This window comes from Humulus lupulus, chromosome 8, assembly GCF_963169125.1.
Source record: "Humulus lupulus chromosome 8, drHumLupu1.1, whole genome shotgun sequence".
Taxonomy (NCBI): Eukaryota; Viridiplantae; Streptophyta; class Magnoliopsida; order Rosales; family Cannabaceae; genus Humulus; species Humulus lupulus.
In genome coordinates this window covers 178,341,375-178,358,783 of record NC_084800.1, presented here as the reverse complement: position 1 = coordinate 178,358,783, position 17,409 = coordinate 178,341,375, and the positions used below count along the sequence as shown (strand labels likewise).

At 35.8% G+C, this 17,409-nt stretch overlaps 1 protein-coding gene across 1 annotated transcript; it reads left to right on the top strand.

The window, feature by feature from the left end:
* The first annotated feature begins 2,393 nt into the window (after window positions 1-2,393).
* On the top strand, window positions 2,394-3,666 carry LOC133794789 (uncharacterized). Its single transcript, XM_062232191.1, has 2 exons — window positions 2,394-3,390; window positions 3,496-3,666. The coding sequence occupies exon 1, from the start codon at window positions 2,751-2,753 to the stop codon at window positions 3,255-3,257; it is 507 nt and encodes a 168-aa protein (XP_062088175.1). The 5' UTR covers window positions 2,394-2,750; the 3' UTR covers window positions 3,258-3,390; window positions 3,496-3,666.
* The last annotated feature ends 13,743 nt before the right edge of the window (window positions 3,667-17,409 follow it).

Below are 17,409 nucleotides of genomic sequence, written 5' to 3'. Positions count from 1 at the left end.
ATTTCCTACCATACAACATCTCATAAGGAGCCACCCCAATGGTCGACTGATAGCTGTTATTGTAGGAAAACTCTATCAAAGGCAAATACTTACTCCAGGACCCATCAAAGTCCAACACACATGCTCGCAACATGTCCTCTAATATCTGAATCGTCCTATCAAATTGTCCATCTGTCTGAGGATGATAAGCAGTACTGAACTTCAATTATGTACCCATATCCTTCTGCAAACTTCCCTAAAACTTGGAAGTAAATGTGGGGTCCCGATCCAACATGATCGACTTTGGAGCCCCATGAAGGCGCACAATCTCTCTCACATAGAGATCTGCATACTGGTCAACTGTATAAGTCATCCTCACTGGTAAAAAGTGAGCTGATTTGGTGTATTTATCCACGATGACCCATACTGAATCATGTTGACCCACTGTCCTGGGTAACCCCCACCATGAAATCCATCGTGATGTCCTCCCATTTCTACTCAGGGATGTCTAGAGGCTGTAATAGCCCTGTTGGTCTCTGATGCTCAGTCTTGACCTATTGACATGTCAAGCACTTAGCCACATATTCTGTCACATCCCTCTTCATCCCAGGCCACCAATACAATGATCTCACATCCTGATACATCTTCGTGGTGCCTGGATGCAAAGAGTAAGGGGTAGTATGAGATTCATCCAAAATCTCCTACCTAATAACAGTGTCCATCGAAACACAAATCCGACCCTTGTACCTCAGCAAACCTATATCTGACACTGTATAATCCCTAGATCTTAGTGTCATATTGCTAATTTAAGTTGTCATATTTTTCATGCATTTTGAGATTTTAGTGGATTCTTGGTAAACTGCATATTGAAAAATTGCACAAAAAAATTTTAGTTTTTTTTTTTTGGAAGTGGCGGTTGCAATTTTGTTAATGATTCATACATGTATATATATAAACCTAGGGTTTAGTCACTAAAAAAAAATGATTTACTTATTTTTCTTTATATGACAACAACTAAATATATATATATATATTAATCTAATTTTTGTTTTGTTTTATACAATTAAGTTTATATATATATTTTAAATAAATTGTATATAAGTATATATATATATTTGTGTATATATAAATATATTTATATATATTATAATAGGTTAGTTAAGATATTTTTTTTTGTGCTAAAAAAATATCTAAGTATCTAATTTTGAATTAATTGAGATATTTTCTTTAAAGACAATTAAATTAATTATGTGGTAAGTTTTTAATTGGGAAAAATTTTATGGTAATTAATTAATAAATTAATTAATTCTAATAACTCAATCAATTGTTTTAGATATTGATTGATATATTTATTTTAGCAATTAATTTATTTATTTTGGTAATAAATATAATGATGCATAAAGTTATGTAATATGTCATATAGATTTTCATGTTACACTCATCCAATTAATAAGAAAATTAACATATCTAGCATCATTATTAAGTTATTTTTTGCATTTGGGCTTTAAATATAAGTATAATGATGGCCAATTTTTTGTTTTGAAAAATGTGGGAAAACTCATATAAAACTTTGATAAAATGTTAAGTTTTATTTGGGCTCAATTGAACATGTAAAGTTTAAATTCCTCTCTTGTGGGTGGTTCCACTTGTGAATGCCCATTTTCTTTGCATTACTAGATTGAGCTTAATCAATTGAATAACAATTAATAAAACGAAGGTTCAAATTCCTGTCTTTCTGGGCTTTGTGTGGATGTTAAGGAGCCTTAGTAGTGGGTCCGACATACTGAACCCAGCTCTCCTCCATGCAAGCTCGAACTGTTAAGGCTCATTTACCTAAGTTGGACTTAATTGTATTAGGTTATTCTTTTTAATTTGACGTAATAATTGATTAGTTTCAAATTAATTCTAATTTTTGGATGAATTTTCAATGGGTATTTTTAGAATTAATGGGAAAATTATAAACTATGGTTTATTGATTATTTTAATAATTTAGCGAACCCAAGTTGGTAATTTTAAAAAAGAATAAAATACTAAATCGAAAAAAATTAAATAATGACTTTTTTTTTAAAATTTGAATTCGATCTCCACCGTTGATTTAACGAGGTTAGGGTTTAGTGGGGTCTAATGGTGCTTTGATTTCGTCTCCCTATGGAAGGTGTTCACTGGACTCTTAACATGGTTGAATTTCTTAGGATAGATGGTTGTAGATGTACATTCTATAGACTCGTCCCTATGATGACTATAGGAATTAAGTCTATGATAATCAAAACTGTGGGTCAAACTCATAAAATAAGAAATAATTTGTTTTCGTTACTTTGATCGAATGGATAGGTTATTAATAAAAGTATAGGATGCTTTATTAATTGAGTTGTTTCTCTATTGGGACACATACGTTCATGACTAGTTGAAAAACCTAAGAAATATAAAGATAAGTTTTTAGTATTTACTTATCTTCAAACATTTTTTATATGTTATGCTATTTCTGAAACTTGTATGAATGAATGTTTGTCGAACAATGCGTTGATTTCTACTTTATTGATAATTATAGCTCTATGGCCTCCAACCCAATTATCTCTCTTCTGTCCAAGGAGCTGTTAATCGGCGAGAACTTCATGAAATGGAAGTCTAATAACAACATAATGTTGATCGGCGACAACTCAAAATTCACGATGACTGAAATTGAACCTGACTTTCCTTGAGAGAACGCCTCGAAGGCCATAAGGGAGAAGTATGATCGTTGGACTGCTGCCAACAATAAGGCCAAGGCCTACATGTTCGCCAGCATGTCAGAAACGCTAAGGACTAAGATGGAGAATGTCGAAACTGCTTATGAAATCATGGAGCAACTTCAAGAAATGTTTGAGCACAAGTCAGCGCAAGCTAGTTTCAAGGCTACCAAGAAGTATGTGAACTGTAGGATGGCACTTGGCCAACATGTTCGTGATCATTTTAGTAAGATGACAAACTACTTCCAAGAAGCTGAGTTGCATGGAGCAAAAGTAGATGAGAAAGTTGGAATCACTCTCAACAGCCTTGCACCTAGTTTCCTTACGTTCACCACGAACTATTTTCTTAACAAGTTGGACTATGGAATGACTCAGTTATTGAATGAGCTCCAGATGTATGAAGGAATAAATGGTGGACCAAGTAAAGGACCTAAGAAGAAGGCTGCTACTACCAGGGGTGCTCAGGGTAAGGCTAACCTAGCCTCTTCCTCGAAGAGCAAGAAGAGAAAGGCAATGAAGGACAAAAAGAAGGCTAAGAAGCAAGTAGCTTGAAAGGCATCGGCAACTGAAAAGATTGCTGGAGCAAAGCCAACTAGTAAGAAGGCTAAAGGACAATGTTTCCACTACAAGGAGGAGGGACATTGGAAGCATAATTGCCCCGCCCTCAAGTCAACTAGAACCCAAGGTAATAATAATTTATTAGTATTGGATGCACGTGTTTTAGAGGATGATTCTTCTGGTTAGATAGCTGATTAAGGATCCACTAATCATGTGTGTATTTTTTTTGCAGCTACTTAGCAACTGGAAAATGGTGAAGGAGGGCGAGTTAAAGATTAGAGTTGGAAATGATGAATTCATGGAGGTCAAAGCGAAAGGACAAACTTGTTTAAATTTTGGAAATAAATTTATGTTGTTGGATGATGTTTATTTTATTCCAAACTTTAGTAGGAATTTAGTTTCAGTTTCTTTATTACATTAACAATGATTTGATGTTACTTTCACAAGTTTTAATATATCTATTTCATTTAATGGATGTGAATTGTGTGTTGGATGTATGGAAGATGGCTTGTATATTTTGCGACCTAATGAATCACTTGCACTTAACAATGAATTGTTTAAGGTAGCTAATCTTAGGACCGCCAAACGACAGAAGATCGATAATGATCACATGACATACCTTTGGCATCTTCGCCTTGGTCATATTAACTATGATAGGATTAAAAGACTTACAAAGGCTAGGCCATTGAAGGAACTCACAATGGGTGACTTACATGTCTACAAATCTTGTCTCGAAGGTAAAATGACCAAGCTTCCATTCTCTGCAAAAGGAGAAAGGGCCAAAGTACCCATAGGTCTCGTTCATACTGATGTCTGTGGATTGATTATTGTTCAGGCAAGAGGTGGTAATGAATATTTCGTTACTTTCATTGACGATTATTCTCAATATTCATGCCTTTACCTAATGCAAAGAAAATCTGAAACTTTTGAGAAGTTTAAAGAATTCTTAGCAATGACCCAAAACCAGTTAGGTAAAACTTTAAAGATCTTGAGATCTAATAGGGGTTGAGAATATTTGGATAATCAGTTCCAAGATCATCTTACTGAATGTGGGATTTTGTCTCAACTCACTACCCCAGGGACTCTGCAACAAAATGGTGTTGCTGAGCATTAGAACCGAACATTGATAGAAATGGTTAGGTCAATGATTAGTTATTCAACTCTATCACCGTCTTTCTGGGGGTATGACATTTAGAGCGCTAACGAAAATTTAAATGTTGTACCGTCTAAGACTATCTCCAAAACGCCTCTAGAACTATGGAATGGATGTGAACCTAGTCTACGCTATTATAGAATTTGGGGGTGTCCTGCTCATGCCCTGAGGAAAAAGAAAGGAAAGCTGGAATTGTAAACTGAGGTTTGCTTGTTTGTAGGCTATCCTAAAGGTACTCGGGGTGGTCTATTTTATAGTCCAGTTGACAAGAAAGTGTTTGTTTCAACAAACGCTACTTTTCTAGAAAATGACTACATGAAAAGCTTCAAACCTCAAAGTAATATATTGTTGGAAGAAATGCAATCAGGAGGAAATTTTCATCCAATACCAATGCAAATCAATGAGAACGTGGAAGAAAAATAGACAGCTGGTCCAAGTCAGACAGTTACGGTGCCTCATCGTAGTGGGAGGGTTTCTCCGAATCCGAAACGCTACGGAATGGATGGTGAAACCAATATGGTAGTAACTGACACTCGTGAGGATGATCCATTGTCCTTTAAGCAGGCAATGGTTAGTTTTGAAAAGGATCTGTGGCTCGAAGCCATGAACCAGGAAATAGAGTCCATGTACTCCAATTCCGACTGGGATCTTGTAGAAGTGCCAATGGACTTTAGGCCCATTGGATGCAAGTGGATCTACAAGAAGAAAAGAGGATTTAATGGAAAGATTGAGACATATAAGACTCGACTTGTCACAAAGGGTTATACCCAAAGAGAGGGAGTTGACTATGAGGAAGCTTTCCCTCCAGTGGCCATGTTAAAATCCATTCGCATACTCTTATCCATAGCTGTAGCTCTTGATTATGAGATTTGGCAAATGGACGTCAAGATAGCATTTCTAAATGACTTTCTTGATGAGACCATTTATATGGATCAACCAGAAGGATTTGTAGTAGCTGGACAGGAAAAGAAAGTTTGCAAGCTCAATAGGTCCATTTATGGTCTTAAACAAGCTTCGCGCTCTTGGAACTTAAGGTTTAATGAAATAATTAAGACCTATGGTTTTGAGTAGAACGTCAATGAACCCTGTGTTTACCAACTGAGGGAAAATGACGTGAAAATGTTCTTGGTACTTTATGTAGATGATATTTTGCTCTTTGGCAACAATGTCAAGAAATTATTAGACATAAAGAACTGGCTCGGGACCAAATTTCAGATGAAATATTTAGGTGAAGCTAGTTACGTTCTCGGTATCTAGATCATTTGGGATAGGAAGAACAAGATATTGACGCTATCTCAAGCAGCGTACATAGATAATGTACTTGAACATTTCTCTATGACGAACTCGAAGAAGGGATTGTTGCCATCCTGACATGGAGTTCATCTTTCTAAGAAGCAGTCTCCACAGACTCGTCAAGAGGAAGAAGAGATGAAACAGATTCCCTATGCATCCGCAGTTGTAAGTCTTATGTATGTTATGTTATGCACTAGACCGGCATCTGCTATGCAGTGAGAGTTGTATGCAGGTACCTATCAAATCCTGGTAGACAACATTGGACAACGGTCAAGCACATACTGAAGTATCTACGAAGAACAAAGGATTATATGCTGGTCTATTCGGGAGGTTCACTAGACCCGATAGGCTACACTGATTCTGATTTTTAGACGGATGTCGATGATAGGAAGTCTACTTCTGGAATGGTGTTTACTCTTGGGGGTGGAGCTGTGATTTGGAGAAGCGTTAAGCAGTCTGCCATTTCAGATTCCACCATGGAGGCTGAGTACATAGCTGGGTCTGAAGTGACTAAGAAAATAGTCTGGCTGAAGAAGTTCTACACGTATCTCGGTGTTATTCCAGGAATGGATTAACCACTCATATTGTACTGTGACAATAATGGGGATATAGAGAATTCGAAAGAACCTCGAAGTCATAAAAGAGCAAAGCATATAGAGAGGAAATACTACATCATTAGAGAATATGTGTCCAGGGGTGACGTCACGGTGATGAAGATAGCATCGGAAGAGAATCTGGTGGATCCTTTTACCAAGACTTTGGCTGAGAGTGTTTTCATGAAGCATGTAGAGGGAATGAGTTTGAAAAACATGTCTCATTTGTTTTAAAAGGGCAAGTGGGAGTTTGTTGGGTTTTATGCGCTTAATAAAACCATATTTCTTATGTAACACATTATTATTATCAATAAAAGAAGTAGAAATCATTTTTTTTATCCAATTGCATTGTTCGTTTGTTTTATTACGTGTTTATTCAATTAATACAAACATTCATAAAATCCCGAACATATGGATAACTACAATTATAGTGACTAGGTCACAGTGAATTATAGTTGTAATTATATGTTCAAAAGAACGAACCCTAAGATTAGATCAGTGCATTGGATTTTCACTAATTAGGAAATCTATGATATGATCTACTTACACATTCGAGGTGTGATGTCTTGTCCAAGGCATTGATCAAGTAGATATGATCTGATGTATTTGGTTACATCAGACTAGGACTGATATTGATTATTGATTGATAAATAAGTATCGTTGTTATCAAATCTAATCACTGTCACAACGTTGACCATAGGTTAAGTCGATCTTAATTCTGAGTGATAATATTTTGCTAATTATATTATTTAAATCTTTTGATTTGTTCGTTACCAACTTACCCTACGATCTAGCCCATACTTACATCTTGGAGATTTAGTAGTGTAATTGAGTGAGAGTATTATTCATAGATATGAAATCTATAACTTCTGTATGAGAAGTGAAAAGATGATTTCCTTAATTGCTTTGTTCAAAAGGTTAAATGATTGAGATCTCATTTCTGTGATTCAGTTCACGAAAATATATTTTTAAGGAACTTAGTGGGATTTAAGGATAAAATACTGATGAGGGGTAAAACGGTAATTTGCACCCAGCTCGTTAGTAAATCATCGATATAGGATTAACTAACTGTAATGGTTATAACAATGGATAAAGTATTTATGGGTTGGAAAATTCGTTCTATGAATTCAATAGTTCAATTCCGAGTCTATAGTGGAGTCACAAAGAATTAATAAGGTAGCGAAATTATTCGTAAATAAATTCTCGGTAACTTATTGGAGCTTGATTTCATGGATCCATGGTCCCCGCATCACCTTTGAGTAAATCATCTAGAATGTCTCAATTAATTGATTTTATTATCAATTAGAATTTTTTTAAAGTTGACTAGGTCAATCTTGGAAAATTTACAGAGATATGAGAAAAAGAGAATCTTTGGGTAAATTTATTAATATTGATAAATTGGTGTCAATATAAATAAATTAAATTAAATCAAGTTTCAAATTATAATTAGTTAATTTCAATAAGGATTTAATTAATTAATTAAAAATATTTAAAAGGTTTTAAATTTTGGCCTAATTAGGATTTAAATTCAAAATAAAGGTATTGGGCCCAAGTCCATTTGTGGGAGCCCAAGGCTTTTATCTTTTTGTTTATTATTTTAATTAATTCAAATTTCAATTTCAATTTAAATAAAGCCCATTAAGTTGTCTATATAAGGAATATGATATCTAGGGTTTTCATAAGTCAGTCTAAGTTGATTTATTGGGTAAGTGAAAACCTAGACACTCTAATCCTTTCTTAGCCACTATCTCTTCTTCTCTTCTAGATCTCTATCTCATGTGTTGAGAACCAGCTCACACTAGTCTAGATTGATCAAAGGCTTGGTGAGGAAGACTGTGTTGCTGATCTAGTTCAATCTCTTGATAATACTTTGCTACAGAAAGGAATCAAGGGTTAGAGAGATTGAAGGAAGGAGTTGTTCCAGTTTCGCTGCGTATTCGTAAGTTTCTACATCTTTGTGTTTATGTTAATTTATGAATCTTATGTTCATATGTATGTTGTAACGCCCTAAACTCTAGGGACCGTTACGGTGCGCATTATAAACAGTGCTAAACTCGCTAATCGAGTCATTTGGCCATAAATGTGTAACTAAGTATGATTAGCAGTTTAGGGATTAAAAAATTTGGTTAAGGTATAACGTTTCACTATTACAAGAAAAATTTTACTGTATACATTGGGATCCCAAAAATATAAGTTAAAGGTCTATTACAAGAAAATATTTACAATCAGCCGATCTAAGCGGCAAAACAGGGTTTAACCATAGTTCCTCTTTCAACCCTCGGTCATGGCGGTTGAGCAGCCGCATATGTACACATCGTCACATAAGCTCTCCAATTCAAGGATGGTCCAGCTTTCTTCTTTCCTTTACCGTTAAAAATTTTACTGTATACATTAGGATCCTAAAAATATAAGTTAAAGGTCTATTACAAGAAAATATTTACAATCAGCCGATCTAAGCGGCAAAACAGGGTTTAACCCTAGTTCCTCTTTCAACCCTCGGTCGTGGCGGTCGAGCAGCCGCATATGTACACATCGTCACATAAGCTCTCCAATTCAAGGATGGTCCAGATTTCTTCTTTCCTTTACCTGCACCACATAGCACCTGTGAGCCGAAGCCCAGCAAGAAAACTCAATATGCTCATAAACAGTCATATCATGACATCAAATCATATCTGGCATGTCTAGCAAATATAGCTATATTCAAGCATGCAAATAAGTTCAAGTAATGATGGGGTATCCAGGATAAGAAATCCTGCCCTCCTGATTGGATGACTATCAAGTCAATCCTAATCAGATGAGTGATTTAACACTGGAGGTTCTGGTAAACCATACTGAGTCACTAACAAGCAAGTCACCACGGGGCTCAGCACCCACAACCATGCCAATGATGATCATCATGATCATACAGAGCTTATAGCCCTGAGCAGATGAGTGAATATCACTTTGAGGTTCTGTTAAACCATAATGAGAGACTGACGAGCAAGTCACTATGGGGCCCAATACCCCCAGGCGTGTGACAAATCCGTCACCTGGGCTTTCTGGCAATGGCTCTAATCAGATGAGTGATTTAACACTTGAGGAACTGGTAAACCATACTGAGTGACTCATGGGTAAGTCACTAGCTTAAACAAATGAGTGACTGATGGGTAAGTCACACGGGGCTCGGCACCCATAGCCATGTGACTAAACAGTCACTGGGCTCGTTGGCCCTCGCTCTAAATGACTAGCCTTTGGATAGACAAGCGCTTTTAGTTTTCATTGAACTTGAGGTCAATCCGGCATTAATGCTCATTTGAGTCATTCAATGCATATGTCGATTAGATCTAATCTTTTATCGACTTGCGTTAAAAATGCTAAGTCCTTCCTTGACTTTTTAGTCAATACCAGGTGACCAGTGCTCAGTACTACTGCGAACTTGATAAGTAGGTCACAACTTCACAGCTAATACTGACACCATTGCCAATTCTGACTAGTTAGTCAGAACCACACACAAGTAAGCAATGCTACCAGACACATATCACATGTCAAATATCCAAATGTAGGGCATTCAGCATGCTTACTTATTAGTTGCTAGCATAATTATGATCATGCACAAACACAGAGACTCAAGCTCTGATCAATCTCATATTCAACATTCATGGCATGCCCTAATCACATGTTTCTCGTGCATCACATTTAAACACTCAACATGCCTCAATAATAACCATGCACACATGAGCAAGATTGCTAAGCATTCGATATGCTATCAATGTCCACATTTAAACATCCAACATGCATCAAGAATAACCATGCATGTCACATATGGGGTGCAATTTTCTTACCTCGGGTTCGAGCAAGAATTAGTAAAAGAACGAACCTTGAGAACGATCAATCTTTTAATCCTTTAGCAGTCACCTAGTCATAACCAAATATGGAATCCCATCAATAAAATAAATCATAAAAATGTTTATAATCTAAAACCTCACTCCCGGGATCCATCCCGCACTCTCGGGACTCCCAATCACCCAAACGGGGTAATGGAACCATCCCTCGAACCCCCAAAATCATCCAAAACCCCAAAAATAGGTTTGCTGGAAAGTGGACTAGTGCTGGGGCGCTGCCCCAAGTCAGAGAGGCCCAGCTCCCTGCCCTGCCTAGCGCTGGGACGCCAGAAGTGGCGCTGGGGCGCCACCTGCACACCCGAAATTTTCTGGTCTTCTCTCCTGCGATTTCCCTTGAAAACAAAACCTCCAAACCAATCCCAAACATCATCAAAACATCAAATTCAACCCCAAAACTTCATCTATATCACACCCTCATCAAAACCCGAGCAACCGTACTAAAAAATTTCCATTAATTCCCAACTAACCACTTCAAATTCTCTTGACTGAAAACCATAAGAAAACACAGAGTATAGCCAAAGTTCATGGATGAATTCTTACCTCAAGCTGGATTTGAGTCCTCTTCAATGGATGAACTAAGTTTCTAAGCTCCCACCTTTGATTTCCTAGCTTGATTCTTCAAATTGGGCTTCAAAAATTCAAGAAGACAAGGAAGAGAAATGGTGTACCGGAGAGGTGTTTTCAATGCTCTGTTTTCTTCAACATTCTACAGCCTTCAATGGCTTATATCAATCCTAGGGGTGAAAAGACTAAAATACCCCTAGATCAAATAAAGGTTTCTAAAGGCTTCCAAGGGTAAAATTGTCCTTTTCCAGCTATTTCGCTAATCTTAATTAACACCCTTCAATTCTCGCTATTCTCGATATTCTCCAACACCAATAATTCATATTCCGTTACCCTTTAATTCCCGAAAACTGTAATACCCCGAAATCCCTAATGTGGTTTAATGGCTGGATTAGTAAGTCGGGAGGGCCATAATTGTTTTACTATGCCATTAAATGATTATATGCATGTTTATGTGAATTATATTATAATATGATGTTAAATGCATGCATGTGGATCCACATTTCATTACAGGGTTGTTTTGGTAATTTGGCCCGTTGAGGGCGTAATTGTATATTTGTATGCATGTCAGTGACATATTGTTGAGACCACATTATAATGTGGATTTGTTCGAGCTATTCGACATGAGACGATCTTGGAATATAAATTAGCGGTTTAGTCATAACAGATTTAAGTTTAGGGCTCGAGACGAGTCTCGAGGTGATTTTAATGATTAGAGTGTTGTCGGGAATTAAAGGGTAAGGGGATATGAATTATTGGTGTTTGAGAATTTTGACAATAGCGGGAATTGGAGAGCGTTAATTATAATTAACAAAATAGGTGGAAATGTCAATTTTGCCATTGGGAGCCTTTAGAAACCTTTATTTGACCTAGGGGTATTTTGGTCTTTTCACCCCTAGGATAGAATTAAGCCATGAAGGTTGTAGAAGGAAGGGGAAAAACAGAGCATTTTTAGCACTTCTCCCGTACCTATTTTCTTTCTTTTTCTTCTTGGATTTTTGAGCTTAAGTTGAGGAATCAAGCTTGGGAAATAAGTCTTGAGAACTTGGAAGAGTGTTCCACCATTGAAGAGCATCATAATCTGAACTTGAGGTGAGTTTCTAGCCATTGAATCTCTGGTTTGCTCTGTTTTAGTTATGGAATTCAGCTGAGATTTCTAGGTAGGTTGAATGGTTTTGTTGGGAGTTTTTGGCTAGGGTTCTTGTGGTTGTGATACTTAGGGCTTGTGGGGATGGTTTTTGGGTTCATTTGGCACCAAAAATGAGGTTTGGAAGCATTGGAATCGTGTTGGAAATGGAGGAGTCGAAGGAAGAGGATTCAGGGGCTGATCAGGCTGGGTGTAGCGCTACAACGCCCACAAGGGGGCGCTACAACGCTACCCAGGGGAGGCTTGGGCAGTTTTGGGTTCTAAGAAGAGGGCTGGGGCGCTAGTGAGTAGCGCTGTGGCGCTACTCTATTCCTTCAAAGTCCCATTTGAGTATTTTTAAGGGTTTTTGGCTCGGGGTTTCAATCCTTAAGGCCCGGGATCGAATCTACTCACAGTGTGGGTACGTTTCGGTGTCCCGAAAATGGGGCTTAGGTTAAGATCCTATCATTGTTGATTTTCATTAATGGAGGTTATAATTGGTTATGATTAGGTAACCGCTAAGGAATCAAAAGGGTCGATCATTCTCAAGGGTCGTTCTTATTCTATTTCTCGCTCGAACCAGAGGTAAGAGAACTGCACCCCATATGTGACATGCATGGTTGTTCATGAGGCATGTTAAATGTTTAAATGTGGACATGGATTGAATATTGAATGCTTAGTAAATCTTGCTCACTCGTGTATGGCACTGACTGAATAGTCAGAATTGGCAATAGTGTCAGTATCAACTGTGAAGCTGTGACTCATTAGTCAAGTTCGGCAGTGGTACTGGGCACTAGTCACACAGTGTTGACTCATAAGTCAGGAACGGCCTTAGCGTGTTCAACACAAGCCAATAAAGATTAGATCTAATCGACATCTGTATTAAATGACTCAGAAGAGCGTTAATGCCGAACCGACCTCAAGTTCGATGAATACTAAAAGCGCTTGTCTAGCCAAAGGCTAGTTATTTAGAGCCACAGTGACTATTTAGTCACATGGCTGTGGGTGCCGAGCCCCGTGTGACTTACCCATCAGTCACTCATCTGTTTAAGCTAGTGACTTACCCATCAGTCACTCATCTGTTTAAGCTAGTGACTTGCTTGTCAGTCACTCATCATGGTTTACCAGGACCTCAAGTGTTAAACCACTCATCTGATTAAGAGCTATAAGCTCCTTCATGGTTAATGTAACCACAAAGTGATATTCACTCATTTGTTCAGAGCTATAAACTCTGTATGATTATCATGATCATCATTTGATATTATATGCTTGCATTATTATGTGTTTCTTGCTGGGATTTGGCTCATGGGTGCTATGTGGTGCAGGTAAAGGGAAAGAAAAGCTCACCCAGCCTTGAGTGGAGAGCTTAGGTGGTGCTGTGTACATATGCAGCCGATTGACCACCACGGCCAAGGAGTTCTCAGAGGAACTAGGGGGTTTACCCTATTTTTACCGCTTAGGTCGGCGGGTTGTAAATTTAAACAGTAATGACCATTTTGAGTTGTAAATAACTTGTAAACGTTTTTATGGGCCCATGAACAGTTTTATGTTTTAAATAAAATATATCATTCCCTTTTGCTTGGTTTTCACCTTAACCTATTGATAACACTTAGAAGCACGTTTTTAACCAAAAAACTCGAGTAGCGAGTTAAATTCACGGTTCATCGTTCACCGTGACAGTCTTGGGGTAACCAGAGCGTTACAACAATGCTCTAATCATTAAAATCACCCCAAAACCCGAACTTAATCCTGTTATGACTAAACTGCTACTTTGCACTCAAGATCGTCTCATGCCGAATGGCTCGAACAAATCCACATATAATGTGGTATTATTTGTAATTCACCCACATGCATGAAAATACACAATCACGCCCTCAACGGGCCAAATTACCAAAATGCCCTTATAATTAAATGTGGACCCATATGCATGTATTTATCATCATATAATAATATAATTCACATAAACATGTATATAATCATTTAATAACATGATAAATCAATTATGGCCCTCCCGGCCTTCTAATCAAGGTCCTAAACCTTATTAGGGAATTTGGGACATTACAAATGTCATGTTATTCTATGTTTCTATTACGTGTGTGGAAAAATAATAGGAAGCATGCATCTAGATTTAAATTCCTAGATCCTACACAATGGAGAATGAGAGCTCTCTTGAGGATGAATAGTTACTGACTTTTGAACCACCAACAACCAACACCTTTTACATTTTGATTTGCACTATTTATAGTTGCTGGGATGGGAAGAGCTGATGGTGGCAACTTGTTTCCTGGTCAGGCTAAATTTTGGGACACTCAAATGAGGGTAGGTTTCTATCCCACCAAAAATGGTAATCCGACGTGCCTTGTTCATTAAGAGATCGACGACACATTATGGTGCTCTAAGAAGGCTCGAGTGGCGAGGGCCGCCGACGAGCAGTGTGGACCTTTGGCGATTGGCTAGGGCCCCTGACGATCTTCGACGATTGGCTAAGACCTCTCCCTCTTATGGTTGGCGATTGGCTAGGGTATTTGGTGACCACCTGACTTTGCTCAATGGGAGGAGTAGACTTGTGTTGGTGAGGTCTGTTTTTGCCTAAGTGTTGAGGGAATGACAGGGGTCTTCCTCTTAGGTGAGCGACGGTGACTGCGGTGTCTTGCCACTTCACCACTTATTTTTACACGTCATAATTTTCGCAGGCTGCCACATGGCAATGCCAAAATTTGGGTATAATAATGATATTCAGGTTAATTTACTAAAACAATATAATTAGTAATAATTAATTAAAATGAGTGTAAAAAGGAAAAAAAGAGTGCTATTTTTTGTTTGTTAAAATCTCATTATAGTCTTATAAGTTAAAGTTTATTTAATAAAATATAACATTAATGATTTATTTGAGAAAAAAAATAAAGTAAGGGATCATTGCAAAAAAAAAAAAAAAAAAAGGAACCTAATTAATACACTTGGAGACTCCAATTACTATTTACTCAAAGGAAAAAAGAAAACGTTCACATTTGCTAGGACACATCATTGTGGAGTAGATTAATACTATTATTTTAAAAGTGTACATTTATCCCATCTCATTGTGACAATTAAATACATTCAAAATGTCACTTCAGCACCAGCACCATTGGCTGCAAAATCAATATATTGGAGATTTATGAATAATGAATACATGAATTAAAGTGAAGGGATAGTTTTGCCTAATAAATATGAAAATTGAAATTTACTGTTTAAAAAAGTATGAGATTATAGGTTTGTTTGGTAAAAATTTTATTTTTGAATTTTTTAAATACAAAAATAAAAATATTATTTTATTTTTGTTTATTTATTTTTAAAAAATAAAAATATGTTTAGTAATTATTTTTGTTTTTTAATTTTAAAAATAAAAAATAATAAACGCGTTTGATAATTTTTCTTTTTATTTTTTGTTTAATAATATGAGGTGTTGATTTAAAAAAAAAAAAATTGAAAACTATTTAAAAGTAAAAAAATTTTATTTTCAAAATTTAACAAATTTTAATTAAAATTTAACAAAATAATAAATAAATAAAATTATTAAACACATTTTAAGTTTAATTATTAAATTTTTAATTAATTAAATAAAAAGTTATTTTTTTAAGTGTTAACTTTTTTCCATGTATGGTTGCACACACGTCAATAAATTTTACCATAGTTCCTTTGTATTTATGGAGTGAAATAGCTTGCCCCGTAATGCTGTCCCTTCCTTATAAAACAACCACGTGTCCTCAATACTGCTCACTTACTAAGTCACGTTTGGAGAAGATGAAAGAATTGGAGCCTATTTTTTTTGTGTACGTGCACCAATTTTTTAAAACTCTCATTGGTTCTCCTTGCAGTGGGACCCAAATTACTTTGAGTTTGTAAATAATAATAATAATAATAATAATACATGGCTCTTGATATTTTCTTTTTCCATTGCATAAATGTACCAACAACATCACATGAAATAAAAACAAAGTAAAACCCATCTAATGAAATAGAGTAAAATAATTCTAACAATTTAAAATTTCTTATCACCTATTTCATCAACTGAATAAACCAAAATAAATTTATGCAACCTAAAAAATCAACATCTTTTTTCTTAATTTCGTTTTCCCTTTTATCCATTTGGGTATGGTTCTGCTTCATAAAGTATTGATGGAAGAGTAACTATATATATGTTTTTAAAACTTGAACCATTCAATTTTACCATACTACAACAAATTTGATATACAATGATTCCTTACAATGTCTTACACCAATTTATCAGGAATTTTAAATGTCTGATGATGGAAGACATTGAAAGTTTTTATTAATGACTACAATTGAAAGACATTAAAAACGATAAAAAACGGTGCCACATGTCCCACGTCTCCCAGTGGAAGATATTTGATGTCCCCCTTATATTTATAACCCTGGATTCTCTTCTTCCTCCTTCACACCAGTCAATTACAGAGAGCAAAATATGCAAAAGGGCTGCATTTTTTAGGGTTTTAAGTTTTTATCAATTTTCATGAATTCTAGTTAATTATTTTGAAAAAAAAATCACAAATTTAGCATTAAGATGAGTAATATACATGATTTTGTGTTAGTTTTACATTTTTATGCATTTTTTCTATATATTGTAGGATTTCTTAGTTTTTTTTTTTAATTTAACATTGTATAGATTTCATTAGAGTATATATGTTCATGATTTTTTTTAAAATTTTTATCATTATTAATTTCGAAATTTAGGTATATTTGTATATTGTTGACCCTGATTTTGGCCAACTGACACGGGGTCAAATATACTTGATGTGGACAAATATGTTGAAATGAATGTGATGACAAAAATAAAGAACACAAGAATTTATAGAGGTTCGGCCCCAAAGTCTGGTAATGACCTACGTCCACTTGAGTTGTTATTGATATAGGATTCAAAGGAGTGATCAAAGAACTAGGGTTCAATGAGTTTCACCAACCTCTGAAGAACAAAAACAATATCTCGAATGTGACAGCTCTAATACACTTGTAAAACTCTAATCTCAGATCATTAGAAAGCAAAAGTCCTCTTCCTTGAACTATCTTTCTCTATTTATAGGCTCAAGGAAGATTACATTAATTTGTTATAGATATTCTTTCCTAAATAATTGGATACTCAGGAAATCCTGGGAGATAATTTCGGATACGATTATAACTGCATAAGATTTTCTCCGTATATAGCGAGTATACGACCAGGCTGGTCGTATATAATGATTGAGTGTTGTGCCATAGATATATTTCTGGTCGATGGTCGAGCAAGAATTCTGCCAGATGTCAGCCACGTGTATTAAATGTCTGCCATGTCATCCATGCCTGTTTTTTGGATAACATATATATATATATATTTAAACTTTTTTTTGAAATTCTAACTATTTTGTTATATATATATTTATGTTAAAATAAATTTATTAAATAATTTTAAAAATATAAGCATATGAAATTTTTTATGTTTTTGTTGATTATTAAGTTTTTAGGTTATGAAATTTTTTATTGATTTTTTGTTTAGGTTAATTAGTGG